At 49.7% G+C, this 27,809-nt stretch overlaps 1 protein-coding gene across 1 annotated transcript in view; it reads left to right on the forward strand.

The window, feature by feature from the left end:
* Nucleotides 1-27,809, forward strand: part of LEXM (lymphocyte expansion molecule) — a 38,794-nt gene that overhangs the window by 1,953 nt on the left and 9,032 nt on the right. The window contains exons 2-10 of the mRNA XM_018046501.1: nt 3,016-3,167; nt 5,270-5,357; nt 5,811-5,975; nt 6,166-6,288; nt 12,210-12,347; nt 12,480-12,623; nt 14,311-14,472; nt 15,499-15,624; nt 18,037-18,170. Of these exons, the coding sequence (XP_017901990.1) occupies nt 3,016-3,167; nt 5,270-5,357; nt 5,811-5,975; nt 6,166-6,288; nt 12,210-12,347; nt 12,480-12,623; nt 14,311-14,472; nt 15,499-15,624; nt 18,037-18,170 (1,232 nt within the window). The remainder of the gene's footprint in view (nt 1-3,015; nt 3,168-5,269; nt 5,358-5,810; nt 5,976-6,165; nt 6,289-12,209; nt 12,348-12,479; nt 12,624-14,310; nt 14,473-15,498; nt 15,625-18,036; nt 18,171-27,809) is intronic.

Raw genomic sequence — 27,809 nt, forward strand, 5'->3', positions numbered from 1 at the left:
TTGTCCATCAATGGCTATTTGGGTGGTTTCCACATTTTAGCTCTTGGGAATAATGCTGCTATGATCATGGGTGCACGACTATCTTTTTGAGTCCTGATTTCACTTCTTTTGGGTATATGCCCAGAAGTGAAATTGCCGGGTCATATGGTAATTCTATGTTTATTTTTCAGAAAAGCTGCTATACTTTTTTTTCCCCCATGGAGCTTCATCATTTTATATTCTCACCAGCAATGCATGAAGGTTTCAATTTCTCTATATCCTCACCAACATTTGTACTTTGTTTCTGTTTTTGCTTGTTTATTTTATAATGGCCATTCTAATTGGTGGCTTTGACATTGGATCTGACTCTGAGAAGATGAATAGGAGGTGAATGGGGAGGGTAGTTTGCTGGTGCGTTTCAACAGCAGAAAAGGCACATGAAAAGGCTAGAGCTCTGCCAGGGCCGGGTATGCCTAGGGACAGAGCAGCCCCATATGGCTGAGACTTACAGAGCATGGGAAAGAAATGGCAGCGGATAGGACTGAAGGCAGCAGCCACAGCCCCGTCTCAGAGGCCTGAATCCTCTGGCTCAGAAGCTTGACTTACTTTGTTGACATAACATATGGCACCCCGAGGATGGGTTAGAAACTCTAGCACACTTTACTTGTGAGCTTCGTATCTACTGTGTGATGCTCACTAGATGTGACTGGGACAAGTTACTCTCTCTGGCTGATCCTCAGTTTCCTCTTCTGTTCCATATGGGTTGAAGAGGATTGCGATAGTACCTACAAGAGAGAGTTAATTGCTGTGATCAGGAAAGTTCTATGATGGAGATGCTTTGGGCTGACTGGAGCCAGCTGCCTTGCTGCACAGCTGACTCACTCTGGCCTGCTCTGGCCTGCCTGGCAGCCAGAACTCCCAGCCCAATGGACCTTGGCTTATATCCTGTGGCTTCTCCTCCATGAGTCCCAGAGCCAAGGTGCTTATGCTGGGAGAGAAAGAAAGTAACCCCAGGAAGCCTGGGCCCAAGAACCCCTGAGCAGCCCTGGGTCTGGTTGTAGGGCCTCCCCAGCTCATAGAATGTGGTAGTGGACACAGCCACTTGTAACTCACTCCTCAAAACAGCCCCTCCAGAATGTTGCAGTCACATGTCACAGACAAGGAAATTGAAGCCAGAGTAACTTGTCCGAGGCCACCAGCCTGGAAGCAGCAGGGCTAGGATTTGAATCTGATTCTCTGAGGACTTATGCATTCCTGGGAAGTTGGATTAGATTCATTGATTTGTTCACTAGTCGTTCAAAAAATATTTGCTGAGCATATTCCATGTGCCACATACTGCACCAGCGTGAATGACACACAGTCTCTGCCCCTGGGCCTTCTGTAAGGTCCCTTTCCAAGGGCTAGGAATGACCTCTTATTATGCTTCTGCTATGAAGCGTACCTAAATGGCTCATTTAATCTTTATAGCAGTCTGGAGACACAGAGATTACTGGCTTTATTTTAAAGGTAAGAAAGGTGAGAATCAGAGGAGGAAGTGACTTGCTCAAGATTGCACATTGGGAAGGGGCAAAGTCAATGCTTGGATGACCTGGGGTGGCTGTCCTGTGTGTGTTCCCGAGTACTGATGCCTCCGACCTTCAGCTCAGCAGGGTGGCATGGATGCTCCAGGTGCTGTGGTCATGTGCCTGCCCAGCGTGGGGCCTGGGAGTCCAGCTCATGGCTTAAATGCTATATTGGGATGGCAAAAGGGTGTTGGGTGGGGCCTGGGAGGAGACCCACTGATCTGGTAATCTACTTCCACCACAGACTGGATGCAGGACCCCTAGGAAAGTTCTGTTTCTGGTTTCAGTCTTGTTTTCATCAAATGGTGTAAGACTCTTTGCCCTGCCTTAGCCTAAAACCCTTGGAAGGATCAAAGGCGATCACAGGAGATGATATTAGACAGTCTGTAGCATGACCCCAGGCCCTGGTGGAAGGTAAGGGAGGTAGAGAGGAGAGAGCTGATCATGCCTTATGGGGGGCACATAACCTCAGTTCTTTTCTTTACCAAGCAAGATATACACACTCTTTAATGTTGAGTTTGAAATTCTTCTCCTCCTCCCCCTCCCCCAGCCTACCCACCACCCGCAGTCTGGGTCAGTCTTCCCTGTCTTCTGGACCTGCTCCCACAGCGCAGTCATCGTTTCCCTCCACTAGACTGTCTGAGAAGGGGCCACCTCTGGGTCCCAGGCACCGTGCACACTGTCTGCCCAGAGTGGGCGTCATGGTGGGGGTAGGGCGGGTAGCGGGGGAGGAACAGAGTCCTGACTCCATCCTTGCAGCACCTCCCCCACCACCGATCTCATTCCTACCTTCCACGTTCTGGCTCCCCTTGCCTGCTCCCTCTTTCTCCTTCTCTCCACAGAGTGGAGAAGGAATGGGATGCCCTTTGCCTAAGTCAAGACCTCCCTGTGGGTCTCACTGGTCCCACCAGCATAAGGTGAACATTAAGAAGCCTTTAGCTCTCCACCAGGCCCCGTGCAGGGTGCTGGCATAAAGCAAGAAATCAGAATCAGTTCCTCAATTTATGGGGCTTCCCTGATGGCTCAGATGGTAAAGCGTTTGCCTGCAACGCGGGAGATCAGGGTTCCATCCCTGGGTCGGGAAGATTCCCCTGGAGAAGGAAATGGTAAACCACTCCAGTATTCTTGCCTGGAAAATTCCGTGGACGGAGGAGCCTGGTAGGCTACAGTCCATGGGGTCGCAAAGAATCAGACACGACTGAGCGACTTCACTTTCTTTCTTTCCTCAACAAATGACTCTAAAACCCTACCAAATGGCATCCATATTCACCACCATGAGGGGCCATTAAATCTGCCGGGCTCGCTTGGGGGAAGGATATCTGGCAAGGCAGCAGTGAAAATGTGCAGAGCCCAGTGGAAAAGTCGAGAACCTCGCGGGCGTGCCTGCCCGGGCGCTGCGCGAGCAAAGACGCAACACACACGGCACACGGGTTCTGGCGGATCACAAATCACAAGGCCTGCGTTGCCGTGGCAGCGGCGGCTGCAGTCGGCGGCCAGCTCGCGAGGCTGGCGCCGCGGAGGAGTCCCACGGCCCGAGTCCTGCGAGGACTTCGCCGCGAGGGGGCAGGCTAGCATCATGGCCACCAAGTGGTTCACCGGCGCGCCCTTCGGGGTGCAGAGCCACAGGTGGGGTGGGGGTGGGGTGGGGGCGGGGCGGGGCGGGGGGCGGGGCGGGAAAGAGGGCCTGTGACTGGAGGGCCTGTGAAAGAGGGCTGGAGCCTGGGGACAGGGAGCGGAAAGTGGGGAGGGCTGGCAGTCAGGGGTGGGAGGACGGGACTGTGTATCCGCCTCCGGGCTCTGCGTTTCCCTGCCCAGAGTCCTTTAATTATCCTGCTAAGTTGTTTAAAATCATTTCTGAAGGACCTACTATGTGCTGCTCAGAGAGGCCAAGTGGCCTGTCCCATAGTAGGTCACTCAGCCCAAAAGTCGTGCGTAGAATTTCAGCCCAGGTGTCTTCATTCATATGTATGATATATGTTGGGTATCAGTTTGCAACCCCATGGACTGCAGCACACCAGTCTTCCCTGTCTATCACCAACTCCCGAGCTTACTCAAACTCATGTCCATGGAGTCACTGATGCCATCTAACCATCTCATCCTCTGTTGTCTTCTTCTCCTCCTGCCTTCAGTCTTTCCCAGCATCAGGGTCTTTTCCAACGAGTCAGTTCTTCACATCAGGTGGCCAAAGTATCAGAGTTTCAGCTTCAGCATCAGTCCTTCCAATGAATTTGAATATTCAGGACTGATTTCCTATAGGATGGACTGCTTGGATCTCCTTGCAGTCCAAAGGACTCACAAGAGTCTTCTCCAACACCACAGTTCAAAAGCATCAATTCTTAGGCACTCAGCTTTTTTTTATAGTCCAACTCTCCCATCCATACATGACTACTGGAAAAACCATAGCTTTGACTAGATGGACCTTTGTTGACAAAGTTATGTCTCTGCTTTTGAATATGCTATCTAGGTTGGTCATAACTTTCCTTCCAAGGAGTAAGCATCTTTTAATTTCATGGCTGCAATCACCATCTGCAGTGATTTTGGATCCCAGAAAAAAAATTCTGACACTGTTTCCACTGTTTCTCCATCTATTTCCCATGAAGTGATGGGACCAGATGCCATGCTGTTAGTTTTCTGAATGTTGAGTTTTAAGCCAACTTTTTTACTCTCCTCTTTCACTTTCATTAAGAGGCTCTTTAGTTCTTCTTCACTTTCTGCTATAAGGGTGGTGTCACCTGCATATCTGAGGTTATTGATATTTCTCCTGGCAATCTTGATTCCAGCTTGTGCTTCATCCAGCCCAGTGTTCCTCATGATATACTCTGCATGTAAGTTAAATAAGCAGGGTGACAATATACAGCCTTGATGTACTCCTTTCCCGATTTGTAACCAGTCTGTTGTTCCATGTCCAGTTCTAACTGTTGCTTCTCGACCTGCATACAGATTTCTCAGGAGCATCTTGGTATATATATATCTTAGGTATACCATATATATATGTACAGTGTGTATATATACACACTGTGCTGTGCTTAGTGGCTCAGTGGTGTCCAGTTCTTTGCGACCCCATGAACAGTAGCCTGCCCAGGCTTCTCTGTCCAGAGGATTTCCCAGGCAAGAGTGCTGGAGTGGGTTGCCATTTTCTTCTCCAGTGGATCTTCCTGACCCAGGGATGGAACATGCATCTCCTTCATTAGCAGGTGGATTCCTTACTACTGCAGCACTTGGGAAGCCCCATCTATATCTATGTTTATATCTATATCTCTATATAAATGCCACCTACTATGTGCCAGGCTCAGTTCTAGCATCTGGGAATGAAACTGAACAAAACAGCAAAATCCTTGCTCATGAGCTTGCCTTCTTATGGGAGAGTTGGCTGGAGTGGATAATAAGCAAAAAGAAAGAAAACTATATAAAGTGTTAGATAGTGATAAGGGCTATGGAAAAACAGACAGTGGGGAGGAGGAGCTGGCAGGTGCTGGAAGGGGGGTGGGGTTGCACTGAGAAGGTGACTTTTGAGTAAAGGTCCTCAGCAGGGGGTAGGTGACCAGACTCGGGTGGAGTCTAGGGAGAGGGAACAGAAGTACAAAGGCCGCGAGGAGGCAGCAGCCCTGTTCATCTCATTTTTCATGGGCCAGCTCCAAAGTCACCTCCCCTGGGATGCCAACTCTCCTGCCCCCTAGAACGTCCCTCATCAGGAATGGGTGCCTTTCAATGGGTGTCTGTCCTCCCAGGTTTGATGTCTCCGCTGTTTATCCCAACCAGAAGAAGTTAAGCACCTTCACGGAAGCTCCGTACTCCCGGGTCTACTCTGTGGACGTGGTGAGTTTGCCCAGCTTCCTGACTCTCCCACGTGGTCTGGGCACTGTCCCTGTGAGTCCCCCACCATGGCAGATGAGTTCAGCTGTGGAAGGGGCATGCCTCATACCCCTCGGTGTGCTCAGTCCACAGCTCAGGGCTTGGCTCAGAGCTGGGCTCTCAAGGTGTCTGATAAACACAAGACTGTAGTGAAAAGAGTGTGGGTTGGAACTACAGAGACAGTGGGTTCCACTGGCAGCTTTTGCACAGACTGGCCATGGGACCTCTCTGAAGTGCAAGGGGGCTAGTGACAGGGGATGTCAGGGTCACAGCTTGAGTGCCAGGCTGGGGGCTGCAGGAGGGGCCCCACAGGCTTTGCCTGTCCATTCTCAGGTCAGGGTGACAGCAGGCAAGGACTTGCTCTGTGGCTGGACTGGTGGGTGCACCTGGCCCTGTTCTGACTCCATTCTGGCTCAGTCCCACATAGGACCTGGGACCTATGGCTTTAAGGAGACCTGCTTCAGCAACAAGAAACTGAAGAAAGAGGTGGGCACAGGCTGGGCCAAGGCCCAGGAAGCCACTCGACTGACCCAGCTGCCCCACTTCCAGTACCAGGCTATCATGAAAGAGAAGCGGCAGCAGGTGAGGCCCCTGGGGCTCCATCCCGCCCCATCCCGGGCACTGGGTCCTCCTGTGCAGCCCTAGGGCAGCCTGCAGTGTCCTTCCATGCCCAGGTAGAGCTCATCCTTTAAGGAACACACCACACCCTGGGCTCCTGCCCACATAGACACGGGTGTAAAGTTCTTACCTCTTCTCTGTTCTCTTGGGGCAGAAGGAAAAGCTGGGGCCTGGCTCCTACAACTTCAAAGACTTCCTAGAAGAGCTGCAGTCAAAACCAGGCAGCACTCGTGGGCTGCTCAGCTCTGGGGAGATTCGCTTCCGAGGACTCATTGGGGTAGGTGTTCTCATACTGGAGTGGGAGCCCTCCCACTCTCTCCTCTGGAGCATGCACCTGGCTGGGGCTGGAAGCACCCCTTCACCTATGGGCTCCTCGCCAGGCTTGGCTAGGCTCTCCTCTGAGACCCCACAGCCCCTCTGCTTCCAGTGCCACATCTTTGAGCCCACTGGCTGTTGCAGGGTCATATTTTCTCCCCCACCAGACCAGGAGCTCCCTGATGGCAAGAAAGGGTCTGGTTCATCTTTGAGTCACCAACACAAAGCCAGGTACACAGTAGGCAGGCAGCAAACTCATCCATCGCTACAGCCATCTACCCAGCAAATAATGATGGAGCGCCCTCTAGTGCCACACACTGTTCTAGGCCCTGGGGTTCCAGCAGTGACGATGACAAGGTCCCTGCCCTCATGGAGCTGTGGTCCTAGTGGTAGCAACAACATGCAAAGAAGCAAATCACATATGATCTGAGCCATGAGGAAAAATGAGACAGGGAGGGATACGAGCGGTGGAGGTGCCATTTACAGGGTAGTCAGGTCTTCCCTGCTAAGTCGCTTCAGTCGTGTCCGACTCTGTGCGACCCCACAGACGGCAGCCCACCAGGCTCCCCCGTCCCTGGGATTCTCCAGGCAAGAACACTGGAGTGTCCACTGGAGGAGTGGGTTGCCGTTTCCTTCTCCAATGGATAGAAGTGAAAAGTGAAAGGGAAGCCACTCAATCGTGCCCGACTCTTCGCGACCCCATGGACTGCAGCCTACCAGGCTCCTCCGTCCATGGGATTTTCCAGGCAAGAGGACTGGAGTGGGGTGCCATTCCCTGACTACCCTATAAATGGCACCTGGCACCCCACTCCAGTCCTCTTGCCTGGAAAATCCCATGGACGGAGGAGCCTGGCGGGTTGCAGTCCATAGGGTCGCGAAGAGTTGGACACAACTGAGCAACTTCACTTTCACTTTTCACTTTCATGCATTGGAGAAGGAAATGGCAACCCACTCCAGTGTTCTTGCCTGGAGAATCCCAGGGACGGGGGAGCCTGGTGAGCTGCTGTCTATGGGGTCACACAGAGTCGGACACGACTGAAGTGACTTAGCAGCAGCAGCAGCAGCAGCAGGGAAGACCTCTGGAAGGAGGTGGCATTTGAGCCAAATCTGTGTAGGTGAGCAATGGAGACTCATGGAATCTGTGAGTCAGGGTGGAGGAGGCGAGAGCAGAGGGGTGAGGACCCAGACATGAGGACCTTTGACAAGGTGGAGGCCTCAGGTTTGATTCCAGGTGCTGTTGGAGGACAGTGGAGAAGGGTTTTGATGTTGGGGGGGGTGGCTGATGACACACTTATGGGGGTGGGGTTGGAGGCATTCAGATAGGAGGTGATGGTGGTGAGAGTTGGGGCGGCAGGAGGCCTGCATGGTGTCGTGTGGGTGGGGATGGTCATCTCATGGGGGGAGGACACTGAGTGGGCACTGCCTCTATAAGGCAGCAAGGGCAAAGATGGGGTGACACGCACACTGCCAGCACTGCCCCTCCCCAGCCCCCAAGCTGTGCTGGACACCCCACCCCCCTCGCTCCTCAGTGTGCCGCGAGCTCTCAGCACGGGGGCTTTGCTCCTGCTCTTCCTCTACCGGAAGTGCTGTTCTTCCTCCAGCAGCCCCTTCACCTAAGGACTCCCTCCACCCCCCTCAGCTCTGACCTGAGGTCTGACCTGATCCTGTGAGATGCCGCCCTGTCCCAGGAGCCCCGATTGTGGCTGTGTTCAGTGTGTCTTTCTCCCAGAGCACAGCAGCCCCTGAGGGTGGACACATCTGCCCGGTTGATTCATTGCAGAATTTCCTGGTCCTCACAGTACCTGGCACATAGTAGGCACGAGGTAGGGCTTTGTGGACTAAGGGCACACCTGCCTGCTAAGTACCTATTCTCTGAAACACTCTTAATTTTTTTTTATAACCACTCCAGACCAGCCCTTGGAGGCTCAGAGAGGATAAACGTCTTGCCCCAGTGGGCCAAGCAGGCACGGAAGGGGGATGTCCAACCACAAAGGCAGGGCCTTTCCTCCACACTTCTCCACTGTGAAAACTCCTATGGAGCCTAGAGATTATTCGTTGCCCCGTTCAGGGGATGTACACATGCGTCCTCAGGTGCAGAAGCTGTAACTGCCCTGTAGGGAGAGGGGCTGTCTGGAGGCACTGGAAAATGAGTCATTACCTTCAAATCTAAAGTAATAATAGCCGACACTTAACACAGCACTTGACACATGCCAGGCACCATTCTAGTGTACTAATTAATGCAGTCCTCACAGCAACCTGTGAAGCAGGCACTGTCATCTCCTCTTTACAGACAGAGAGGTTAAGTGACTGCCCTCGATCACAGAGCTACTCAGTGGCAGAGGCAGGATTGAATCCAAGGTATCCACGCATAACCACCGCACTTGACTCACTTGCGTTGTCCCTTGACGATATGTGGAGGACAGGTCTGATGTCAGAGCCCTGCCCCGTTGAAGGCAGAAGATTTGGGGGAATGAATCAGATGCTAGCTGTTTCCTCCTGTGCCCTGGTCCTCAACACTGGGGCTTCTGGGAGGGCTGGCTGAGCAGGTGAAGGTCCCATGGCCTGTCCCTCCCTTTTGGCTGTCTCTCCTCCCCTCTGGTCCTCATATCTGCTGCTGCGGTAACTCACTAGGCCCTGAGGGATTTCTCTGAGCTGCCTTCCTGGGCTCAGGGCCAGACAGTGAGTTTCAAGGAGAGGGCACTGAGCAGGGGGAGCTCACATCCAAGGCCTGCTTTTCTCACTGTCATCTTGCTGTGAGTCCTGGACTGGGGACCTCCTGTGCCTCCTCTGGCCTCTGGTCCCTGCAGTCGTACCCCCACTGCTGGTGGGACAGGCCTACAGATGCCACCTGTGCAGGCTGCTGACTTGCCCGTGGGGGCCTCCCCAGTGCCAATGTCAAAGCTCTGGGTGCCTGCTTGAGGGCCTGTGAATCCTTCCCCAGAGAGGATGGGGCTGATGAACCACACCCTGCAAAGTCAACGCCTTCTCTGCTGGCCTGGGATCTGCCTCCATCCCCCTCCTAGTATGCTCTGCCTTCCCTGGGCTGTGGGGACACCTAGATTCCCAGCTTTGGAGTCCCTTCATCAGTTTCTCTTCTCGGCTCCTCTTTCCCAGGCCCCACCCTCCCACCACCCTCTTCTTTTTTTTTCCCTCCCTTGAGACAGCATCGTAGTTGTTTTTTATTTATTTATCTTTGCTGTGAACCTTCTTAAGCACCCCGCATACCTCAGAACCAAGTCTGGACACCCTGCTTGGCTTTCAGGGCCATCCCACTCTCTTCTAGCATACCTCTCCCATTGTCTCAAAGGTGCTCTTCCTTGCCCCCTCTACCTGGGGGACCTGTCCCTCCCCCTTCATCTTCTGGGATCCTTCTCCTTCTTCAAGGTCCAGCTGAAAAAAATTACAAGTGACAATTTCTCCATTCCCACACACCTCTCCCCCCAGAATTAATCACTCCTGCTTGGGGGTCCCCAAAGGCCTGAAACAACATTCTAGCTAAAATCAAGGGCGTTTACACCAGCCCACGTGTGTTACTGCACCTCTGATCCTGAAGGGTCAAAGGGAGATGACGCTTTGTTGACAGAGTGTCAGCACTGGGCTCTTCTTGGCCTCTGAGCTCCCTGAGCAGCTGCTCTTGCTCCTTTGTTATGACCCTCACGTCTAAGTTCTCCCCAGAGGTCATGATGCTCACTGTCTGGGAAACAGTAGAGGATCAGAAAGATCACACATGGATTTAGAAGTTAAAACCTTTGCACTGGCATTAGTGGTAAAGAACTCACCTCCCAGTGCTGGAGATGTAAGAGGCCTGGGCTTGATCCCTGGGTCAGGAAGATCCCCTGGAGAAAGAAATGGCAACCCACTCCAGTATTCTTGCCTTAGACAGGAAGAGTGGCAGGAACAGCACTCCCCACTCCCAGCAAGGGCAGGATAAGGCTCTTTGTGGTAGATGGGGAGACTGAGGCTAGCCATGCAACTGGAAGAGGCAGAGCCAGGGTTTGAACCCCAGAACGCTGTCTGGCTTCACCACTAGTCCCTTCTTGTCTGCACCAAGGGACTGGTAGTCTGGTGGGCTACAGTCCGTGGGGTCGTACAGAGGTCAGACACTACTGCAGCGATTCAGCACGCACTCACGCCTGTTTCCAGAGGGGGGACCTTGGACACAAGGTTTCCCTCTCTCAGACTCAGTTTCCCCATCTGTTAATTTCAGTGGCACTGATCTGATCTCGTCAGGTTGCCTCTAGGGCCAAGATGTGAAGGCTTGTAAATCACCTAGTACTTGATGCCAGGACCCACCTTCCTACTTTGGGGCTTTTCTCCCGAACATACCTGGAAACCCTGGGCCCTGGAAGAAGGCAAAGTGCAGTCTTGCTCCTCTGAGGGTGAACAAATCTGATGCCCGGTGTGGCCTGACTCTCCCAGCAAAGCTCCCTGTCCTCTCTGCCTGGCCTGGCTCTGGGCTGCTCTCTGGGAGGTTCCAGGGGCTGGAGGGAGGCAGGGCTGAGCCATCATTTGTGGAGCAGCAGCGACTCCGTGTGGCTAAAAGATGCAACGCAGCAGCAAACATCCTGCCAGATCTTTACCCAAGATGGCCCCTCTCCCACCCACCCACCCACCCACCCATCTACCCACCCACCCTGCAGGGTGGCTCCCCTCATTACACCCAGAAAGGCCATACCTCTGACCCTGGCAGTTGTTGCAGCCAGAGTCATTCCGATCCAGATGGTCATTCCAGCCACAGTTCTAATCCTCCCTTACCTCTTTCTCCACCCACTTCCCACTCCCCCAACCCCCTCTGTCAAGATAGCCACCCCACTCTGGCTACCAGATGTTGGCATGTAGTATGGGCTGAGAATGTGCAAGAGGCTCTAAAGACATTATTTCCTTTCATTTTCATTACCCTTGAAGAAAATACTACGTCCCTGTGCTTACAATATGAACCATGAGGCTAAGGAGGATCTTTAAGTGGCATGCCAAAGATCACTCAGCTAGGAAGCAGCAGGGCCAGGATTCGAACCTGGGACTCCAGATACCTCCAGATCACAGCACTGTTCACAGAACAGTGGAAAACCCATTTGTGTAAATGCAGGCTACGACACAGGGGTGTGTATAATGGATGGGATTTCTGAGATCACCAAAGCAAGCAGCTGTCTGGGGGGATCGGGGAAGGATGGCTTCATTCTCAGGAGAGATGACATTTGATCTGGCTTTGCAGGACTAGAATCTTCCAAGGTCAAAAAGGCAGGAAGAGTGGCAGTAACGGCACAAGCAAGCAAAGGCAGGGAGTTTGGCAGAATGCGTATGTTTGGGGACCAACAAGAACCTCACTTTAGCTGAAGTGTCATACCTAGGAAGGGAGCTGTGAGGGATAAGTGGACAGACTAGTGGGGGCCCAGGGCAGAATCTGAACTTTTTTGTTTCTCTTTTTTTGGCTGTGCTGAGTCTCTGCTGTGTGCAGGCTCTCTCTAGCTGTGGCGTTCAGGCCTCTCACTGCAGCGGCTTCTCTTGCTGTGGAGCACAGGCTCCAGGAGCACAGGCGTCAGTAGTTGCAGCCCAAGCCCTCAGTAGTTGTGGTGCAAGGACTTAGTTGCTCCGCAGCATGGGGGATCTTCTGGGACCAGGGATGGAACCCGTGTCCCCTGCATTGGCAGGTGAATTCTCATCCACTGTGCCACTATGGAAGTCTTGAGAATCTGAATTTTGGAACTGAAGTCCTGAGCGGTGGCAGAGGCTCGCAGGCCCGCAGCGCTGTGTGTTTCTGGAGGGCAGTTAACATGCAGGGTCTCTGAAAACCCCGTTCCTCTCTGGGGGGCGTCTCTTCCTCAGTTGCGCACAGTAGCCCAAGGAGTGGGACTAACGGCCTTTGTATCCCTCCCCCACCCGCAGAACTACTATCCAGGGCCTGGAAATTATGGGGAGAAGGGCAACCCATTCACGAAGCTGGAGGAGAGTGCCTGGAACCGGTCTCACTCCGAGGGCCTCATGTGCAGGATGGCCAACAAGCCGCCCCCCTTGGCTCATCAGGTATCCCCCTCACCTGGCCAGGCCTCACCCAGCTCCCTGTGCAGCCCTGGGTGGGGGGAGTCCCACGGCAGATGGGGAACCTGAGGCCCCAAGAGGGTGATGTACCTGTAGGGATTGTCCTCTGTGTTCCAGGGGAGTGGTCTGGCACCGGGCACTTACACCTTTAAAAGTGGCATCGAAATGTGCCTGGCAAAAATCACGGGCACCCGTGGCCCCTACGACATTTTCTCTGGTGACCGAAGCAAGCCCCAGCCTTACGGACATTACTCTGTGCAGGTTTGTACCCAGACGGGCTGTGCCTTCCCCAGCAGGAAGACCAGCCTCGCTCATCCACAGCACCTTGTGTGCCAGGCTCTGTGAGGGGGAGGTGGGGGAACACGGCGCCCTTCCCGTATCCTGCTCACTCCCTACTCCCAGCAAGGGAGGGATAAGGCTCTTTGTGCTAGATGGGGAGACTGAGGCTAGCCGTAGCTGGAAGAGGCAGAGCTGGGATTTGAATCCCAGGACGCTGTCTGGCTTCACCACCAGTCCCTCTTGTTTGCACCAGCATGAACTACAGAGGAGCTGCAAGTGGCCACTGTGCCAGGCCTGGAAGGGACACGGGCCACCAGGCCTGCTGAGACCTGGATGGTGCAGCCTGGGTGTCCTGCTGTTTTGCAAACACTTCTGGCTACTGCAGACCCAGCTAAGCTGTCTGGGTTAGTGGCAGAGAACTGGAGGGCCAAGGGGAGAAACTGAGGTAGAATTTTAGCTTGGTGCAGCCATTTCCTGCACCCACCAAGTTCCTGTTATGCGATTCCCTAGCACCCTGGGCTTTGCTTTCATAGCAACTAGAAGAATCTGCCCACACTGCAGGAGACACGGCTTCTATCCCTGGGTTGGGAAGATCCTCTAGAGAAGGGAATGGCAACCCCCTTCAGTATTCTTGCCTGGAGAATTCCATGGACAGAGGAGCCTGGTGGGTTACAGTCCATGGGATCACAAAGAGTTGAACACGACTAAGCAACTAACACTTTCACTTTATCTAACTCCCTGTTACGCATGTAACTCATGTCTGCCTTGGTCCAGGTAATTGTTTAGCTGCAGGGGAACCTCCCCCTGTGGTACTTACATTTTAATGCAGAAAGAAACACAATCACAAGTGAAAACTAGGCAGAGTGTTAGCAGGAGGTGGACCCTATGATCAAGGCATCAGGAGCGCTAGGACATGAGGGGTGGTGGTGAAGTGTTAAAATACTTTTGGCCCAGCCCTGCAACCTGGCTTCTCTCTGTGACCTTCCAGTCCTCTTCATGACCAGCTGATAAGGTGTCCTGCTCAGCATAGCAGGGTCCTTGGACCCTCCTCAGGCCCTACAGCCAAAGCCCAGTCCACTGGATAAGAGTTTGTGTTATCAAAAAAATAAGGCATTTTCAAGAGCAATTTTAGGTTCACAGCAAAACTGAGCTGAAAGTACAGGTTCTCATATGTCCCCTGTACCCCCTATATGCACGGCCCCCTACTATCAGTAATCCACACCAGAGGGGAATATTTGTTACAGTCAGTGAATCTACATGGACACAATATCACCCTAAGTCCATAGCTTATATTAGGGTTCACTCTTGGTGTTCCATGGGTTTGGATAAATGTATAATAACATGTATCCACCGTTATAGTGTCATACAGAGTAGTTTCATTGCCCCAAGAATCGTGAGTGTTCCTCCATCACACTGGTTTGTATGTATTTGGACTATCGCTTCTGCTTAGAATAAATGCCAGTGAATGTCCACGAAACAAGTGGAAGAAGAAGTAGATAAGGCAAGCTGGGCTGCAGGGTGTAGCACATAGGAGGGGCTGTTAGAGACTCCCACCCCCCAGCCCCGCCACCGGCTGGACCCCCTGCTTGTCTCTGTGGGGAGGGTCTGGAAACACAGGCTTTGCTTTTCTTGGCATAACAGATCTCTTTTATCCCCCTCTGTTTCTCAGAAAAAAAGACCCAGGGAACTGACGAATTTCCAGAGCTTCGTGGAGGAACTTAACCTGCGTCACAATAAGAGGCGTGGAGTTTTTTCAACAGTTCCTCGAAACCCGAAAACCCCTACAGAAAGAATCTACTGGACCACCCTTAGCCAGTGCCCCCGAAAACTAGTCAGTGTCCCCCCTGTGGCCTTCCTTCCCTGTTTTCTTGGAAGGGGACTCCCTATGCAGAGGCAGGGTGGGATGGAGGTGGGTATTTCAGGGGAAAGCCCAGGTTTGGGTGCCGGACTCACCTAGTTCCCAATCCTGGTCTGGTACTCACTGGTCTCAGTGGGTCAGTCTCTCTCACTCTCTGAGCCTTGGTTTACACACTTGTCCTGTGAGTGTGACCAGTTGGCTGTGAGAATTCAATGAGGTTAGTACTAGAGTCTCTAGCGTGGAGCCTGGCACCCGGGAAATGCTCAGCGGGCGTTTCTGCCCCTCTCTCCCCTGCAGAGAGGACGAGGGGAAAACTAGAGGTGGGCTGAGTGTAAGAAGCACACGCCTGTTCCATTCAGAGGAGTGGTGGGCTCCTCTCTGAGGGCTCAGCAGCCAGTGACCTGAGTAGCTTCTGGACTTTAGGTGACCCCCAAGCATGGTCTGCCCCCCATAGATCGCTGAGGGCTTGGGAAGGTGAGGGGGTGGAGAGGAATGAGCAGGGGTACCAACACTTCCTGAATGGCTGCTCTGGGCCAGGCACCTTTTAGCCTCCTTGAGGAAGGGATGGTCTTTTGCATTTCATGATAGAAAACTGAGGCCCAGAGATCAGAAGGGATTTTCCCAGGCTCCCAGCAAAGGGGAAACGGACCTGGGAGTGGAGCCCCGCTCAACTAGCTCCAAAGTCTGAGTGGCTTCCGCTCCCCAGGCTGGGTTCTGGAACACCTCTCTGGACCTTGCCAGACCCAGAGGGCCCCCGCTCCTGGGAACCTGGAAAGAGGTGTCAGGCTGATGGGCAGGGACAGAGCAGGTAGCAGGGGTCATGAGGGCACCGCAGGGCCCTCGAGGAGGGGCTCCAGGTGAGTTGGGGGTAGCTGGGTGCCTCCCAGTGTTCTTGGCCCCAGGCGCAGGGCTGCCAGGTAGGTGAGGTCACCTGCGCTGGCCCCAGGCTGGCCACCGCCAGCCCTCTCCAGCCTCCCGGCCTTCACTCCTCATCCCTAGGCTACGTCTGGTCCCGGTACATGGCTTCCTCCAGAGAAGGAGTGCAAGCGCCCCAACCAGCCTCCCTTCCTGCTGTCCTCCAGGCGGGCAGGCATGAAGGTCTACCAGATGGTCGTGGGGAACTGGGTGAGTAGGTCTTTGTGGGGGACACACGGTGAGGGGCAGGGAACCCTCTCCAGGCAGCCCTGGAAACCGATGCTCCGAGGGAGTGGATCCCACCTGCTTTTCCCACCAGGTGGGTGACTAACACCTACCTGGACTGTCTCATTGCTCTAAGGCTGTGGTTTTTCAAACTTGGGCGGGCATTAGCATCACCTGGAGGGCTTCCTAAAACAGAGATGGCTGGGCCGCAAACCAGAGCTTCTGATTCAGTAAGCCTGAAGCGGGGCCTGGGAACATGCATTTCTAATGAGTTTTCAGGCCATGCTGAGAGTGCTTGTTCAAGGGACCAGTTGGAGAACCGCTGTGCTAGTGGACATCACCCAGAACCATCACACTCTTATTTTCCAGGGGAATGCTCCCTCCATTCTCTTTGTGTTTGTCCTGGGGCCTCAGGGATACCTGAGGGAGTTGGCCCATTTCTTGTCTCTGGTGAAGCAAGGACCCTTCTGACCCTTCTCCCTCCCCACCAGTGGCAGCTGTCCCTGCGTGTAAGATGTCATCTTTGGTTTGTTGGTGTTCTTGTAAGACAGCCAGGCTCTCAAGTCCGTGTGCCTGCCTTCTTCATGTGCTAGATGGCATTGGGTGCTCTGTTTCTCATTCCTGCCCTTACTTTCCAAGCCCACCTTTTCCTGCAGTCTGATAACCATAAAGAAATGAGAAGGAGTCCCAAATGAGTAGCTCCGTGACGTGTCACAAAGTGGACTCATCATGCAGTGGTCCCCCAGAGGGCTGAAGAACGTTTTCAGCACCCCAGGTCCCCCCCCCAACTCTGTCCCCCACAGGTGGTTCCTGTCCTGACTTCCATTAGCACAGGTTAGTTTTGCCTGTTTCCAAACAGCTGGGTATATTTTTAAATCAGTCAAGGTTTTTTAATAGACAAACTAATAGTGCAAACTATAATTTCCTCTGAATATAAATGTATGCACATGTTTCCAATAAATTACCTATCACTTATAACAAACGGCAACGAGGACCTTAGAGCCATGTTAGAAAAATGTCTAGCGGGAATTTAACAATCTCACGTGCTCTCAAGAGAACACTGTCCGTTTCACATTAGGGTCACAAACTCCAAAAAGACTGGGGGAGTGGGGGTGAGGAGTGGGCCAGAGTGGGAAACACAGGGGCCAGTACACAGGTGATGAACAGAAATAAAGCTCTCGAGGAAACCAAAATCAGACACATTATTACAGTTTAGGACAAGGAAAAGCCTATGGTTTTAGAAAAAAAAAAAAACAACACACAACCCAGGGCTCCTCTGGCCCAGAACAGCTTCCTGAAACTGACATGGTTGCTGCTCTGGCTTGGCTGGCACCCCGCCCTGCCCCTCCGCTCTCTGCAGCTGTGTATTTTTAAGTTGTGTATTTCTCCAGGTTTCCCTGGGAACATCTTGCTTGGAATGTGCCTTCCCACTAAGCTCCCCCTGCCCCATCTTGCATCCCCAGACCCCAACTCTCCCCTTTCCACTCCACCTTTTCATCTCCCAGTGATATCTTGGCCCCTCGTGTGCCTGTACCCCCTGCCCTTTTCTGTTCTTGTGAGGTCGAGCCAGTCAAGCCCCCACAGTCTTCCTTTTCTCACCTCCAGCCTGCACCTCCTACAAGGGGGAGGGTCTTCACTTGGAGACCCAGTCTGACCTTGGTCCAGATTCTATACAGATGGCGGGTTCCTGTCCTGCCTTCCTCCTGCCCCCACCAGTCACAATGGACAGGCAACGTCTCCCCTCTGAACCTCTCCACGAGGGCTTCTTATACCTACAACCCAGGTTTCTGGGTGGGATGGGGTATTAACTTCCTACATAAGGTAGCAAAGCTGCCATAACAAAGTATCACAAACCAGATGGCTTGAAACAACAGAAATTTACCCTCTCACAGTTCTGGGAGCCAGAAGTCTGAAATCCAGGTATCGACAGAACCACATTTCCTCTGAAACCTGTAGAGGAGATCCTTCCTGCCCTGTTTCTAGCTGCTGGTGGTGGCTGGTGATGCTTGGGACTGCTTGGCTTGTAAATACCTTGCTGCAGCCCCTGCCTCCATGTTGAATGGCCATCTCCCCACTCACAAGACCTCACAAAAACAGGATAGGGCAGGGGATACGGGCACACGGGGGCCAAGATATCACTGCTTATGAGGACACTGGTCACATTGGAGGAAGGACCCACCCTACTCCAGTATGAGCTCATCTCAACCGGTAACACCTGTAGCTATTTCCAGATGAGCTCACACTCTGAGGTCCTGGGGGTTAGGACTCCACCTATCTCTTTGGGGAACATAATTCAATCTGTAACAGATGGAATAGGGAGACAGGGGGAGACTGGAGATAGAGTCTCCGGGCCAGGCATCCAGCTTGCTAATGTCCTGCCTCCTCTCTCTGGTGCAGAACCCTGTAGGGGTGGGTCGCTACCTCAACACCCAGATGTTGGAGACAAAGGACTGTCGGCAGCGATACCGGTCCCTGTTCATGGGTGGATCCAAGCGCTACCCCTCGGACCCAGTCCGGGAGATGATCATGCAGTGAGTGTCGCTGGAGCCCCAGCAGAGGGGCCAGGGCCCGGAGGGGCTTGCTCTGGGCTGGGCGGGGGTGTGCTCATGCTTGCTTCCCATGGGAACACAGCTGCTGTCCCTAGGGCCAGCCCAACAGCTGTGGCAGTGGAGAGTTGAGATCCCGGCTCTGGTGCATGCTGGCTGTGGGAGGTAGGGCGCATCAATCAATCTCTCTGAGCCTCATTTCCCTCAGCTGTCAAGTGAGTGGAGGACAGTGAGATACTCTGTCCATAGCTGGTGGTAAGGAGAAAAGGAACTTGATGGACATTGACTCCCTCACCCACAACCCACACAGTCTAGGATTGCCTTGAGTGCCGTCACCATGGGGCATCTATTTCTTGGTGTTGAAAACGGGGTTGGAAAAACTCATCTCAGGAAGTTGGGAAACCTAAGAAAAAATATGCATGAAATGCCATGGCTAACTGTAAAACTGCCTGGGAATTTTGGTTGCCTCCATGTTTTACTTACCTAAGATGCCATGCCACCAGTTGCCATGTAATCTCAATTTCAGAAATGTTAAATGGTGAATAAACATGAACTTTAGAATTGGAAATTCCAATGCTGGAAACTCTGGTGAGGGCATAAAGACCATATTCCGTGGGGCCAGATTTCCCGGGGAAAACCAGCTTTTGTATATAGATATATATGTGTCTTTAATCAAAGTGGACCTATGTCTTCCTTCTTGATTGACTCCCATGCTTTTATGGCTTCCTTAGAAAGGATAATGGGAGGTGACATTGTTGATAGACTGCATGCCTGAAAAAGATTGTTTTTCCTCCCTGCACAGCTGATCAATAGTTTGGTTGGAAATAACATTTTCAGTTCAGTTCAGTCGCCCAGTCATGTTTAACTCTTTGTGACCCCATGAATCGCAGCATGCCAGGCCTCCCTATCCATCACCAACACCCGGAGTTCACCCAAACTCACGTCCATCGAGTCGGTGATGTCATCCAGCCATCTCATCCTCTGTCATCCCCTTCTCCTGCCCTCAATCCCTCCCAGCATCAGAGTCTTTTCCAATGAGTCAGCTCTTTGCACGAGGTGGCCAGAGTACTGGAGTTTCAGCTTTAGCATCATTCCTTCTGAAGAACACCCAGCACTGATCTCCTTTAGAATGGACTGGTTGGATCTCCTTGCAGTCCAAGGGACTCTCAAGAGTCTTCTCCAATGCCACCGTTCAAAAGCATCAATTCTTCGGCGCTCAGCTTTCTTCACAGTCCAACTCTCACATCCATACATGACCACTGGAAAAACCATAGCCTTGACTAGACGGACTTCCCTGGTGGCTGAGATGGTAAAGCATCTGTCTACAATGAGGGAGACCTGGGTTCGATCCCTGGGTCGGGAAGATCTGCTGGAGAAGGAAATGGCAATCCACTCCAGTACTATTGCCTGGAAAATCCCATGAACAGAAGAGCCTGGTAGGCTACAGTCCATGGGGTCGCAAAGAGTCAGACACCACTGAGCGACTTCACTTCACTTGACTAGACGGACATTTGTTGGCAAAGTAATATCTCTGCTTTTGACTATGCTATCTAGGTTGGTCATTACTTTCCTTCCAAGGAGTAAGCGTCTTTTAATTTCATGGCTGCAGTCACCATTTGCAGTGATTTTGGAGCCCCCCAAAATAAAGTCTGACAGTTTCAACTGTTTCCCCATCTATTTCCCATGAAGTGATGAGACCAGATGCCATGACCTTAGTTTTCTGAATGTTGAGCTTTAAGCCAACTTTTTCACTCTCCTCTTTCACTTTCATCAAGAGGCTTTTTAGTTCCTCTTCACTTTCTGCCATAAGGGTGGTGTTATCTGCATATCTGAGGTGATTGATATTTCTCCCGGCAATTTTGATTCCAGCTTGTGCTTCTTCCAGCCCAGCATTTCTCATGATGTACTCTGCATATAAGTTCAATAAGCAGGGTGACAATATCAGCCTTGACATACTCCTTTTCCTATTTGGAACCAGTCTGTTGTTTCATGTCCAGTTCTAACTGTTGCTTCCTGACCTGCATATAGGTTTCTCAAGAAGCAGGTCAGGTGGTCTGGTATTCCCATCTCTTTCAGAATTTTCCCCAGTTTATTGTGATCCACACAGTCAAAGGCTTTGGCATAGTCAATAAAGCAGAAATAAATGTTTTTCTCGAACTCTCTTGCTTATTTGATGATCCAGCGGATGTTAGCAATTTGATCTCTGGTTCCTTTGCTTTTTCTAAAACCAGCTTGAACATCTGAAGTTCACAGTTCATGTACTGCTGCAGCCTGGCTTGGAGAATTTTGAGCATTACTTTACTAGCATGTGAGATGAGTGCAATTGTGCGGTAGTTTGAGCATTCTTTGCCATTGCCTTTCTTTGGGATTGGAATGAAAGCTGACCTTTTCCAGTCCTGTGGCCACTGCTGAGTTTTCCAAATTTGCTGGCATATTGAGTGCAGCACTTTCACAGCATCATCTTTCAGGATTTGAAATAGCTTAACTGGAATTCCATCACTTCCACCAGCTCTGTTCCTAGTGATGCTTTCCAAGGCCCACTTGACTTCACATTCCAGGATGTCTGGCTCTAGGTGAGTGATCACACCATTGTGATTATCTTGGTCATGAAGATCTTTTTTGTACAGTTCTTTTGTGTATTCTTGCCACCTCTTCTTAATATCTTCTGCTTCTGTTAGGTCCCTACCATTTCTGTCCTTTATTGAGCCCATCTTTGCATGAAATGTTCCCTTAGTATCTCTAATTTTCTTGAAGAGATCTCTAGTCTTTCCCATTCCATTGTTCTCCTCTATTTCTTTGCATTGATTGCTGAGGAAGGCTTTCTTATCTCTTCTTGCTATTCTTTGGAACCCTGCATTCAGATGCTTATATCTTTCCTTTTCTCCTTTGCTTTTTGCTTCTCTTCTTTTCACAGCTATTTGTAAGGCCTCCGCAGACAGCCATTTTGCTTTTTTGCATTTCTTTTCCATGGGGATGGTCTTGATCCCTGTCTCCTGTACAATGTCACAAACCTCTGTCCATAGTTCATCAGGCACTCTATCTATCAGATCTAGTCCCTTAAATCTATTTCTCACTTCCACTATATAATCATAAGGGATTTTATTTAGGATATACCTGAATGGTCTAGTGATTTTCCCTACTTTCTTCAATTTAAGTCTGAATGTGGCAATAAGGAGTTCATGATCCAAGCCACAGTCAGCTCCTGGTCTTGTTTTTGTTGACTGTATAGAGCTTCTCCATCTTTGGCTGCAAAGAATATAATCAATCTGATTTCGGTGTTGACCATCTGGTGATGCCCATGTGTAGAGTCCTCTCTTGTGTTGTTGGAAAAGGGTGTTTGCTATGACCAGTGCATTCTCATGGCAAAACTCTATTAGCCTTTGCCCTGCTTCATTCTGTATTCCAAGGTCAAATTTGCCTGTTACTCCAGGTGTTTCTTGACTTCCTACTTTTGCATTCCAGTCGCCTATAATGAAAAGGACATCTTTTTTTGGTGTTAGTTCTAAAAGGTTTTGTAGGTCTTCATAGAACCGTTCAACTTGAGCTTCTTCAGCGTTACTGGTTGGGGCATAGACTTGGATTACTGTGATATTGAATGGTTTGCCTTGGAGACGAACAGAGATCATTCTGTCATTTTTGAGATTGCATCCAAGTACTGCATTTTGGACTCTTTTGTTGACCATGATGGCTACTCTATTTCTTCTAAGGGATTCTTGCCTGAAGTAGTAGATATAATGGTCATCTGAGTTAAATTCACCCACTCCAGTCCATTTTAGTTCGCTGATTCCAAGAATGTCAATGTTCACTCTTGCCATCTCCTGTTTGACCACTTCCAATTTGCCTTGATTCATGGACCTGACATTCCAGGTTCCTATGCAATATTGCTCTTTACAGCATCAGACCTTGCTTCTATCACCAGTCACAACCACAACTGGGTATTGTTTTTGCTTTGGCTCCATCCATTCATTCTTTCTGGAGTTATTTCTCCACTGATCTCCAGTAGCATATTGGGTACCTACCGACCTAGGGAGTTCCTCTTTCAGTATCCTATCATTTTGCCTTTTCATACTGTTCATGGGGTTCTCAAGGCAAGAATGCTGAAGTGGTTTGCTATTCCCTTCTCCAGTGGACCACATTCTGTCAGACCTCTCCACCATGACCCGCCCAGCTTGGGTGGCCTCACACGATATGGCTTAGTTTCATTGAGTTAGACAAGGCTGTGGGGCTTCCCTGGTGGTTCAGCTGGTAAAGAATCCACCTGCAATGTGGGAGACCTGGGTTCGATCCCTGGGTTGGGGAGATCCCCTGGAGAAGGAAAAGGCTACCTACTCCAGTATTCTGGCCTGGAGAATTCCATGGACTATACAGTCCATGGGGTCGCAAAGAGTCAGACACGACTGAGCAACTTTTACTTTCAGACAAGGCTGTGGTCCTAGTGTAATTAGATTGTCTAGTTTTCTGTGATTATGGTTTCAGTGTGTCTGCCCTCTGATGCCCTCTCGCAACACCTTCCATCTTACTTGGGTTTCTCTTACCTTGGACGAGGGGTATCTCCTCACCGCCACCCCTCCTGGCCTTGAACAAGGAGTAATAAAATTTTAGTTGGAAATAATTTTACCTGAGAATTTTGAAGGCTTTGCTCCATTGCCTTCGACCTTCAAGCATGGTTGTTAAGAATTTCAATGCCATCTTGGTTTTCCTGTCCTTTGTAGGCAACCAGCACCTTCCTATCTGGAAGTTTGTAGGATCCTCTTTCTGTCCCTCTGTCCCTTGTGTACTGAAATTTCATGATAACAGGTCTGAAAAAAGTGTGAAAGTGCTAGTTATTCAGTCGTGTCCGACTCTTTGTGATCCCATGGACTGTAGCCCACCAGGCTCCTCTATCCATGGAATTCTCCCGGCAAGAATACTGGAGTGGGTAGCCATTCCCTTCTCCAGAGGAGCTTCCCAACCCAGGGACTGAACCCAGGTCTCCTGCATTGCAGGCAGATTCTTTACCTTTTGAGCCACCAGGGAAGTCTTAGATGTTGGGTCTAGTGTGAGTTTATTTTCATCCATTGTTTTGGGTCCTTGATGCGTTCCTTCCTTCTGGAAACTTAGGACCTTCTATTCCGGGAAAAATGTTTGTGTTTTTGTCTTTGGTGATTTCCTGTCTTCTGTGTTCTCTCCCCTCTTTTTTCGATGAATTGTAGACATTCTGGCTTGATGCTCTATTCTTCTTTTTCCCTTGTTTCTTATTTCTGCCTTTTTAAAAAAATAACATTTCAGACCCTGCTATTGCCTTTTGAAATTTTGAGTCTCATCTTTTTAAGTTTCCGAGGGTTCTTTCGCTGTGTAGATTGCATTTTTTATCTTCTGCTAGCCCCTGGTTCTGCATGCAGGCTGTTCTTTCACTTAAGGACGACAATGACAGTCTTCTTTGCTTTTCCTTTTGCTCCCCGCATTGTCTCCACTTCTTCCCAGTTCCCCTTTTTTCTTTCACTTGTGCATATTTGAGAAGAAAGCGCTAAGAAATGCTATGGGTCTGGGTAGGGCTTCACTGGGAGTGAAGATGGGGATCTGGTCATTTCATTGGGAGACTCTAAAGTCAATATTTCTAGGCATTTTCAGTGGCACCTTTTAGCTTCTCTAGATAAGAATCCTACATCCTGGCGGGTAGGGATGGTGGTGAATGTGATTGCTGGTGTTTAGGGGAAGGAGGGTTGAGGAGTCTAAGTCAGTACATGGACTTCACCTACTCCCTCTGTTCTTACTATAGTGCCTGTCTGCCCACCATCCACTGAGCTCCGCCACTGCCACCCTGACTCTCTCTCTCTCAGTACTAACCCTCCAGCCTCCTGCTGGGTGGGCGAAGTGTGTGTGGTGCAGAGGGTCTGACTTTCCTCTTGTTTTCAGCAGTTTGGCTCCTGTGTTTTGCGATACTGGTGGCTCTAATTTCCGGGCCTCTCTGGGGTTTGTGGCAGGAGCTGGCAAGCTTCTCATTGGCTCCCCTGCTGCAGGCAGCTTGCTTTTAGGCCCTCTCAGCTCTGCTCATGACTCCCTGCACTTTGCATTTCCTTGAAATTGTAAACACCCTTGTCCCCTGATACCTCTTCTCCTTTTCTTGCTCGTCTGTTTAAAAACAACTCCTTTATAGTTCATTCAGTGAATTGCAGGAAGGAACAGAGGTAAATGCACGGATTCATCTTCCTTGTTTAACTGAAAGCCACGTGGACTACTTTTGTGTACAAAAGTGTGTTCTTGCCCTTTCTAAACAAGGTGGCTAGCCTTCTTCCACAGGTGTTCAACCAGGACCCAAGAGTGCAGCAACTTGCCCATGGTCACACAGCTGATGGTGATAGAGCTGAGGCTAGACTCCAGGCCTTTCTTTCTAGATCAGGGCCCTTTCCATACACCAATGCCCATGTAAGGGTTTGGGGGATGGTGAGCTGGGAAGAGTGTGATGCTCTGATTCTGGCAAGGCCAACCCTCCCTTGCAACCTGTCAGCAAAGCCCCATCCTACATACTGTTTGCTCAGCAAAGGGCTCTAGAGGAGAGAAGGATGGCCCACTCCCACTGGACCCTCAGTTTTCTCCCCCTGCACATCTGCCTCCCTTCTGGTACAAATTTTTCCCTTCACCACTGTTAAAACACCCAACATTTAGGCCTGTGAGAGTTATAGGATTTCCCTTTTAACCTGGCTCAGAATTCTGTTTCTACTACTTAGCTGTGTGGCATGAGACATGTTACTTGGAGACAGACTTTCATCTGAAAAGTGAGAGTAAACAAAATTACCACATTGTAGAGTCTGCGTTCAGCTCATTTTAGTTCAGTTGAGTCGCTCAGTTGTGTCCGACTCTTTGTGACCCCATGAATCGCAGCACGCCAGGCCTCCCTGTCCATCACCACGTCCTGGAGTTCACTCAAACTCACATGCATCGAGTTGGTGATGCCATCCAGCCATCTCACCCTCTGTCGTCTGCATTAAGTATTAAAGAAGATCATGCATGCAAATGTGCCCTGCCCTGTGGATGACACTCTGCAGGTATGTTTAAGTGCTGGCTTCCCTTGCCCTTAGCTTCTGCTGTGCCTCGACAGAATTCTGTCTTGTTAATACAAGGGTTAAGTTTTTACAGAGGCTGAAAATGCACATGATCCAGGAAAAGAAACTACAATGGCTTAAACCACCTTCTGTTGTCAAAAGACCCAAGGAAAAGCTTCTACTCAGACAGATATTTGATACAGACTGTAGAGAAATAGGAAGACAGTTGAGTCCTGAGGGAGGGTGGGAGCTTTGAAAGAGGAGGTCAAAAACATTAAATGTGAGAGTGAAATACTAAAGATTTCTCATGAAGTCAGGAACCAAACAGAGATGCTTATATTACTGGGAATGTTCAACATTGTTCTGGAGGTTCTAGCAAACATGGTAAGACGAGGAATAAAAATATTGATAAAGAAGAGCATAATCATCACAATTTATAATGATATGTATGTTTACCTAAACAAATCCAACAGAGTTCATTTTAAAACTGTAACACCAGGGAAGCGAGTGCTGTAATGGTGTAAAGTTTCCTCTAATACCACAACAAATAGAAAACTTAATTCAGAAAAAGAACACGATGCCCTTCCTATTAGGCACGCAAACAATAAAATGCACTGGGATAAACTTAATAAGTATATTTAAGGCTTAAATGAAAAAAATATATAAACCTTTACTGAAAGATATTTTAAAAAAGGCCTGAATAACTGGAGAGAATACCATGTTCATGGGTGGAAAGATATTGGGAAAATAGTAATTCTTCCCATTGATATACACATTTAATGCCATTTTTATCAAATTGTAAGGGGGTTGGTAGGGTGAATTGAATAAATTCATTATAAACTTTGTTTGAAAGAGTAAGTATGTGTGAATATTAAAAAAATAGAATAACAATCCATTAAAGATGCATTGCCAAAGTGAGAATTTTTGGCAAATGTTTTTAAAGCAGTGTCTTTAAAGGTAATGGCTCCTTTATTTGGAAATGCTTTGTTTATTAGACTTAAAGAAATCCTCATAACAGTGTGAATGTACTAACTATGGTTAATTTTATGATATAATGATTGTACTATAATAGAAAATTTTCCCCCACTCCAAGCAAATCATTTTTTTATGCCTTGGAGATTCTGACTAGCTTGATATAACACCAATTCCTTTTTGTGGTTATTGTTTAACATTCAATTATAGTGGCATATTAAATATATAAAGGAAAGAGAGGAATTTCACCTTATTTTTTAAAAAATGCACTGCCATATGCATAGATAACACTGTGGAGGACTAGGCCCCAAAATGTTGACCATAGTGAAACCATTCTGCCTTGTTTTATTTCTGAAATGTTTGAATTTTTCCAAATAAATACGACTTTTATCATTAGAATAAAAAAAGAAAACAACAAAAAAAAGGACAGGAACTCCTGAAGCTGACCACACAAATTATGGGTTCTCCTTGTAGACCTATCTCCAGCCAAGAGTCACCTTTGTCTTTTAGACCTCAGTGTTTTCATCTGTAAAAGGGGAATGCTTTATACCCTATAGGACATGGTCAGGTATAATTAAGGCTTATGTTACTGAATGGGAGCTAATCAGCAGATGCCTGTGAGAGTCTGATGGTCAGGCTGGTATATGATTTTCCCTGGGGCTCAAGTTCATGGTTCGTGAAGTCCTGATTCACTGGGCCCTTGGGTATGGAGGATTGTGCCATGAGGCACAGAAGGTAGATCATAAATTGGGAAGAAAGATTTCTTTATATGCTCTTTCATTTATTGGTTCATTTGAAAGGCCTAGTCTGTGCTTGGTTCTGCCCTGGGTACGACTGAGCGGTTTTCAGGTGATGAGAAATATTCTCTCATTCATTCACTGAGGTTTTCATTTCTGAGTTCATATTTGAGTTTCCAAGAGTTATGTTTGTCTTCTAAATGTTCCTTTTAGTAACAGCATGTTTTTATTTCATGGATACAATGCTTTCTTATCCTTTGAAGATATTATTAAGACAAATTTTCCTGTCATTGTCTTTCTCTCTCTCTTTTTTCCCTGTGTGTTTGTTTTGGCCTCAATCTTCCGTACGAAAAAGTGTTCTCAAATATGTGGTAATCACTGTTCTAATTTATTTATTTATTGGCTGCACTGGGGCTTCATTGCTGCGCATGGGCTTTCTCTAGTTGCGGAAAGTGGGGTCTAGTCTTTAGTTGCAGTGTGCGGTCCTCTCATTGCAGCGGCTTCTCTTGTTGCAGAGCATGGGCTCTGGGGTGCACAGACATCAGTAGTTGTGGCTCAGGGGCTCTAGGGTGTGGGCTCAGTAGTTGTGGCACACAGCCTTAGTTGCCTCAAGTCATGTGGAATCTTTCAGGACCAGGGATTCAACCGGTGTCCCCTGCATTGCAAGGTGGACTCTTAACCACTGGATCAGGGAAGCCCCTCTGGTGATTCTTAACTGTGCACTCATGCCCAGCTGAAAATCCTGCTGAAGACTCTGAGGCACTTTTTGTTCTTCCCCTGGAGCACTTGTTGTTCATGGGTTTAACCATAACATGACCAAGCTGGGTATTTTCACCGGGGGAATTTCAATGCCAGTGATGTTAAACGTTTTCCTCTTGGCCTTGGCCAGAGAA

The sequence above is a fragment of the Capra hircus genome, chromosome 3, assembly GCF_001704415.2.
Source record: "Capra hircus breed San Clemente chromosome 3, ASM170441v1, whole genome shotgun sequence".
Classification (NCBI taxonomy): domain Eukaryota; kingdom Metazoa; phylum Chordata; class Mammalia; order Artiodactyla; family Bovidae; genus Capra; species Capra hircus.